The 7880-nt window shown below is 37.9% G+C and overlaps 1 protein-coding gene across 1 annotated transcript; it reads right to left on the minus strand.

Moving 5' to 3' along the window:
* Positions 1 to 3089: 3089 nt before the first annotated feature.
* LOC131157174 (RING-H2 finger protein ATL56) lies at positions 3090 to 4156 on the minus strand. Its single transcript, XM_058111133.1, has one exon. It carries the CDS (start codon positions 3844 to 3846, stop codon positions 3274 to 3276), a length of 573 nt encoding a protein of 190 aa, XP_057967116.1. The 5' UTR covers positions 3847 to 4156; the 3' UTR covers positions 3090 to 3273.
* Between the last annotated feature and the right edge of the window lie 3724 nt (positions 4157 to 7880).

Here is a 7880-nt window from a genome sequence, read left to right on the forward strand (position 1 = left end):
CCACTTGTGTCACCTGGTATTGAGCATTTGAATTCCTTGTCATGTCTTTTGGGCTAACAAATGCACCCGCTACCTTTTGTTCTCTAATGAATCAGGTTTTTCGGGACTACCTTGATTAGTTTATGGTTGTTTACCTTGATAACATAATGGTTTTCAGTGCATCCTTAGAATAACATAAAGATCGTCTTCAGAAGGTTTTTCAAAAACTCAAAGAAAATCGGTTATATGTAAAAGGGGAGAAGTGTGCTTTCGCTCAAAAGCGTATTAAATTCTTGGGGTATATCATTGAGGAGGGCCAGATACGAATGGATTCAGCTAAAGTAGAAACCATCAAGGAGTGGTGAGCACCTACATCCGTTAGAGAGCTACGATCTTTCTTGGGCCTAGCCAACTACTATCGAAAGTTTATAGAGGGTACTCCAGAAGAGTTGTATTGTTAACAAATTTACTGAAGAATGGGGTACCATGGGGATGGTTAGAAGAGTGTCAATCAACATTCGTTAAATTAAAGCAAAAGATTGTAGGAGATCCTGTGCTAATTCTTCCTGATGTGACAAAGTCGTATGAAGTGCAAGTAGATGCCTCAGACTTTGCATTAGGGGGAGTTCTCTTGCAGGAAGAGCATCTAGTTGCTTTTGAAAGTAGAAAATTATTGGGTGCCGAACGGAACTATACAGCACAGGAAAAGGAGCGTCTCACGGTAGTACACTGTCTTCGTGTGTGGAGGTACTATCTATTGGGGTCCAAATTTATGGTAAAAATCGATAATGTGGCAGTTACTCACTTTTTGTCACAACCTGGACTAACGTCAAAACAAGCCTGTTAGCAAAAGAAGCTAGCTGAATTTAATTTTGATTTTGAATAAAAAATAGGGAAGACATATGAAGTGATCGGTGCTTTAAGTAGAAAAACCGAATTGGCAGCATTGAAACTCATCAGTCATCTATCAACTAGTAGGGTGGTGTTACTTTTAAAGAATCTTATCAGGGAACATTTAAGTACAGACCAGCAGGCGCAGTCCCTGAGCAAACTAATAGAAGAAGGGAAGACACGACAATTCTGGGTAGAAGACAGACTGATAATGACTAAAAGCAGGAGAGTCTATGTGCCCAAAATTGAAAACTTGAGGAAAACTTTACTAAAAGAGTGTCATGATACTTTGTGGGCTGGTCATCCGGGATGGCAAAGAACTCAGGCATTGATTACACAGGGGTACTATTGGCCAAATATGCAAGATAATGTGATGAGTTATACCAAAACTTGTTTGATCTGTTAACAAGACAAGGTAGAAAGAAAGAAGACCTCAGGTTTATTGGAGCCATTGCTAGTTCCTGTCAGGCCATGGGAGAGTATCTCTTTGGACTTTATTTCCTCGTTGCCAAAAGTAGAGGAGTATGACACAATTTTGGTGGTGATTGACCGGTTCTCAAAGTATGCTATCTTCGAACCAGTCTCGAAGCCATGTTCAGCAGAGAAGACAACTCAGCTATTCTTCAAGTATGTGGTGAAATATTGGAGTGTTCAAGAAACCCTAATCAGTGATAGGGATATTAGATTCACGGGGGGATTTTGGGGTGAACTCTTTCGCTTGATGAGTTCAAACCTTAATCTGTCCACAGCTATCACCCACAGACAAATGGTCAGACCGAATGTTTTAATAGGATGCTAGAAGAATACTTGCGATATTTTGTTAACTCCAATCAGAAGAATTGAGTTACTTTACTAGACACAGCACAATTCTGTTTTAACTTCATGAAATCTTTTACGACTAATAAAAGCCTTTTTGAGATCATGACAGGTCAATAACCGACTCTCCCGCACACTCTGGATGGTCCATACAAAGGAAATTGCCCGAAAGCATACCAATTCACGAAAAATTGGTTGTAAAACCTCGAAGTCACTCGAACTCAGTTAGAAAAAGCATCGAAACGCAAGAAGAAATGGGCTAACAAAGGGAGACAACCACAACAATTTGAAACTGGAGATCTGGTTCTTGTAAAAGTGCCGCCGGAGATATTTCGTTTTTTTCGCGACAAAGATAAAAGATTGTTACGCCGTTACAAAGGTCCAATCAGAGTGATTGAGAAGGTGGGACATGCATCTTATCGGCTTGAGCAACCCAAGTGGATGAAAAGCCACAGACGTCCAGTCCATCTTGTGTTTCATGTAAGCAATTTAAAGTCATTCCACACAGATGAAGCAGATCCGCACCGATAATAGCTAAGGAGATCAATAATTTCCAGAAGGCAGCCTGTCAACAAAGAAGTCTAGGAAATCATTGCAGATAGAGTCGTCAATGCAGAAGGTCGTCAACAACAACAATTTCTGGTTCAATGGCTGGGATTGGAGGAAGAAGAGAATAGTTGGGAAAAGGTAGAAAACCTTCAGCATGTCATACAGAAGATTGAAAATTTCAGAAATTCGAAGATAATGACATCAACTTCGACATTAGAAGAGTGAGAAGACCTTCTACAACACATCAACGAGAACATCGATAAAATGAATGGAAGAGGATGTTAGGAAGTGACAATGTAATGGGAAAAAAAGGGAGAGAGATACTGCCATAATTATATTCTCTAGGGATTTAGAATAAATATATGATTATCTGTGTTATCGTTTGTATGGTGATTCTCTTGTAATTGAATAATACAAGTAGTTCTTTTCATTGTGGTGTTTTGTTGCCTTGAATTGTAATGTCTCTGATGGTTATAGTCTTATTCGATGTATAAAAATATATTACTTGTGTGAAATCCTATTATTCCTTCTTTTCCTTGAGTATTGAGACTCACCTGTACTTGTGCTTGCAGGCTTGAATGTGTGAGATTTGACTGACTTATTGAGGGAGAGCTCTCAACTAGTGCCACAACCCTTACTTGAGTCCCATTTTGGGGTCCGTGACACGTAGCATCTTTACCCCCCAACTAAAGGCACACATACAAGTGAGGACAACAGCATTTGGCATAGCTTGAATCCAACCCTAAACTCCTCCGAGCGAGTTTCTTTTCTCTGTTATTAGATAAAACCCTGCTACAATATTCATTCAAAAAAATGTAACCACAAACCAACAATAAGACGAAAGGGAATGCAAATTTCCAAAGAAACATGCCGCCACTATATACCCGAAACTCTTCCATCACAAAATCCGTAATTACATTAAACAGAAACTCAAAGCTGCTCAACCCTTAATAAAAAAGAAAACCAAATCACAGAAGCCCTAAGTTTCAGAACTTACACATGTCCGATCTAAACCATCTGTTATCCCTAACTAATTCACTACCCGCAGCATCCTCTCAACCACAGGTGCTGCTTCGTCTCCTCCCCTCCTATCGCCGATCCAGCCGTCTCTGAATTCAACCGGACTCGCCCCCGGCAAATTGGGCAAAAGGGTACCTTAATCAACCACTTATCCACGCAATCCGCATGAAATATATGATTACACCCCGGAAGAACCCGGCACCACTCGCCGTCCCGGAGGGCCGACAAGCAAACGACGCAATCGTCCGCCCTTTCAGGCGCAGCGCACGCCACGTACCTGGCCCGGTGAAGCTTGGAAAGTTCTTCGGGAGAGTACCCAGGATCGGATTCGCCGAAGTTGGGTGAACGGTGGCGTGGGCGGCGACGGCGGAAGGCGCCGCCGGCTAGGCAGAGGTGGAGAAGGAGGATCGCCGCGACGCCGACGAAGAGGAAGAAGAGGGTGGTAACGAAGGCCATAACGACGGCTTTTAGAACGAAGGAGAGGAGCCTAGGGCTGCGCTTTTCGGCGGAGGAAGGCGGTGGTAACCGCCGTGCGACGCCCGTAGAGGGACTAGGATTGGACCGTCGGCCGCGGTGCTCCTGCGATGCCATGTTGATCAAAGATGGGTAATGGGGGTTTCAATGGCCGACAGATTTGAGAGGAGAAATATCAAATGTGATTAGTCTGAACCCCGAGAGAAGGGATTAGGACGGAAAGGCGTCGAAGTTGGGTAAGGGTTAAAAGCTAACGAGGATGGGCCCACGCAACGTTTTATATTTTAATGGTTTCTTTTCTTGGGAGACGTGTGGAGCGGGCCAAAACTAAATTATTGATAAATATTGGGACACCGTCGAGATGGTTGGCGTGTGGGGGTGACAGCGGGCGCAAGCCCTGATGTCAGAGGCCGGCGCTTTAGTAGATCTGCGTAGGAGAGAGCAGCGTCTACATTTGGAAATTGAAAAAAATATATATATCTGTCCTTTTCTTCTCGAAACTTTGCTGTTACCATAAATATCCTTGCGAAAAAAATTTAAATAACCTGATTTTTTCAATGTAGTTGCGATTTTTCTTTTTCATGCGGCGTCCCTCTCCATTTTTAAAAAGCAAAAAATAAGACCTATGTGTCTCGAAGTAATTTTTTGTAAACGAAGTTTTTAAATGATTAATATTAATATTTTGGCAAAAGAATAAGTATTGGGAGTTCAATTCTAGTTGAATACGCTCATGAAGTCAGCGGTACCTGTGGATGGTAAGAGTTTACTCTGTGAGCCAATGGAAACCGTTGATGGTAAAAGTTTGCTCTATGAACCAGCAGAAACCGTAGATGGTAAGACTTTTCTATGAACAAGCGGAGACCGTGGATGGTAATGGAGATGTCTCTCGGAAGTCAAGTTTATCAAACGTCCAACTAATGCATGGAAACCGTATCTGCATCCAAACTTTACCCTGATCAGCGATACCTGAGGCGGAGGACGTTGATCCGTAGGTATGGTGTCACACCAGAGGGTCCGAAAGGCCCGTTGGTGGCTAGTGTTCCTATGTAATAAAAAAAAAAAAAATTATCATACTTCAGTGATATTTTGATTTTATTTATTTTAATTTTTTTAATAAACATTCAAAATTAATTTTTTTTCTTACAATTTCATTTCACAATATCAAGTTAATTTTAAAGTGTTTTTTCTTACAATTTCATTTCACAATATCAAGTTAATTTTAAAGTGTCTTAAATTAGCTCTTTTTATATTAGATCATTGGGCAAAAGACACTCACCATTTCTGAGGTTTGGTAAAAAGATAGAAATCTTTTTTGAGACTTCAAAAAATGACACAAACCTTCCTTGAAGTTTCTTAAAAAGATACAAACATCCCTTCAAAAAACGTGTCTTTTTATAAAATACAATGGGAGATTGTGTCTTTTCGGCAAATTTCAAGAGGGGGTCTTTGAAATTTTTAAAATCTCATGAGAGGTTTTTGAAATTTTGGAATCTCAAGAGAGGTGATTATATTTTTGTCAAACCTTTGGAAAGCTAGTATCTTTTACTCTAAATATTTTTTAGATGATTAAAAAGTATATATAATTTTTATTAGTTGTGTAGGCTCAACATTAAGATGACTAGTCAAATAATTTAATTTTGAACTCATTAAGTGGTACAAATGAGAAAACGTAATTTAAAATTTTGAATTGGTTTGAAAATTTATGTAATGTAAAATTTAATCTTATAATTTTTTAACTAAAAATTAATCACGTAATTTACATAAATAAATTTAAAATTCATGTTATTTACATGATTTATTTTATAAACTATTATAACTATTGTCATATTTGTGTTTTAATTTTATTATTAATTTAAATATATTATTTTCAACTTTGAAATTAATAGAGTAATAGCTTAAATCCTACAAAGAGAATTGTAGTTGTAGATAGGTAACACCCAAGCTTTCATACATGCCTAATAGATATCATTCTTTCTTTTCTTTTCTCTCTTTCTATAGAGACCCAAACCAAGAAAATAAGGAAATTAAATAAGAAAGAAAAAGGGGACTTTCAATAGGCTTCGTTGATGAACTCCGTGTTTTCGTCGACAAAGGCCCTTCTGAGATTCGTTGCCGAAATTCAGAACTTCATTGACGAGGAGATCTAGAATGTCCGAAAAATATCAAGCTTAGGGTTCGTCGACAAGGTCCTTCCTTCGTCAAGGAACGACTTTGTGTGGCTCATCGACAAAGGCGTCATTTCGTCAATGAATTTGACCAGGTCAAGGGGTCTATAAATAGATTTTCAATTGCTTTAAGGTTAAGAAATCAAAATATCTCTCCCTCTCTCTTTAGAACCTACTCCTACACTTTCTCTCTCTTTGATTCTTCGTCGTTCGTTGCCCGTTTCAACAATCAGAAGTTACCACGAGGATCAAGGAGCGAATATCTACAAATCTAGCGGAGTGGATTCTTGATTTCGAGAAAAAGTTAGGGTTTGGTTTTCGAGCGTCACGAGTGTTTTTAAGGAAATATGTAAGGGGATTATATTATGTCAGTTATGTTTGAGAGTTCTAACAGAATAAAATGTTAAAATGGTTTTTAGATAAACAATTACAGCTTTTCTAGGGTTTCCAGGTCTAGGGTTCTGTTAACCGACTTTATTTTTGAAACCAACCATTTAAATTTAAGTATGATATTTTTAAAATATAGTATTGATCTTTATGAACGTTTTCACCAGTTGGAAAGTTGTTACTTCAAACTATAAACTGTTTTAAAATCCAATCAAAGACGGTAGGGTTGATTATCTCCATTTTTCATGTATTTAGTTATATATCTATATTTAGAAAAATAACGTCCCGGAGATATTCATACCCCTATTTGAGCAAAAGAATTTATGTTTTCAAGAAGATGAGTTATGTATGAGTTACCAGATGAAAATTGTGTGGCGTGTGTAACGACCCAAAAATTACACCAATTTTTTTCCGTATAAAAGATAATTTACTCTTATACCCCTGTAATACCTACTATACTCATCTCAGGGCCCAAATGGCACTGAGGTATCCCTGTACATAAATCGACACACCTATGCAGAGGAAAACATAAAGTCATACATCCATATTTACAATACCAGAATTTTGTATTTCCAAACCATACACGCATATTTACACATCATCCTAGTATCAGCTACTCAAAAATGCAATCCCCTTAGTACACTTACCTTATAACAAGGTAGCACAAAAGATCTCTCTATCTGTGAGTCTGATCTGCACGCCTAACTGGATCACCTGAAAAATGTTAAATTGTTGGGATGAGACAACGCTCAGTAAGTGGAAATATGCTATTACTAGTGTGTGACGACTGAGTTGCATAGATATTATAATGACAATATCTGAAACTGTATAAGCTGGTAAATCAATATATGATATAACTCACACTTATCATAGTTTAAACTATAATTGTAATAAATGAGTTTTCTACTCTTTCATACTTCTAGTATCATACTATATCGTTGAAATTTTGTAAATCTGTATACATATACATAACTGAGATTTTACCCTAGAAAAATGTACGTCATGATTAAACCCCTCATGACAGGATTGTGCACGTAGGCAGGACTTAATCCTGGTTGGCCTACCAGGTAAGTCAACTGTACTCTACTAATGCTCAGTCCAGCCAAACTACAACCTCTCCTAAGCTCGGAACTGGTAACTACCTCGTCAAACTGGCCTCCTTAACCTAGAATACTAGGGAGACTGCAATCTGTCCATAGGCACGGTTGACAAAATACATATACTATCTGAGATATGTGGTTGCACTCTGATCTAAAAATAGCAACGGTATTGTGCTCTGCTAACTAAACATAACTTGATTCATCAGGGTCTGATACTGTATATATTATTTTTATAATTATCCTACTGTTTTCATTATGTTTTCAAAATAACCATAAGACTCTAAATCTGATATGAAAATACTGTAATATCTGACTAAAATAAATGTGATATCTAGCTGAATAATCTATAATATTTGAGTATTATGATTTTGGAAAACATGACATACTGTAATTACTGTAAAATACTGGTCTGTAAAATATGTATAAAATATTTTTCTAGCAAATATATGTCTGGTAAATATATCTGTTTATACATATATATACACTGCAAATCATGATA

The sequence above is a fragment of the Malania oleifera genome, chromosome 6 (assembly GCF_029873635.1).
Source record: "Malania oleifera isolate guangnan ecotype guangnan chromosome 6, ASM2987363v1, whole genome shotgun sequence".
Lineage (NCBI taxonomy): Eukaryota > Viridiplantae > Streptophyta > Magnoliopsida > Santalales > Ximeniaceae > Malania > Malania oleifera.

Bases quoted from the DNA above. Each gene is read 5' to 3' on its own strand.
- LOC131157174 (XM_058111133.1), bottom strand. From the start codon at position 3,846: ATGGCATCGCAGGAGCACCGCGGCCGACGGTCCAATCCTAGTCCCTCT.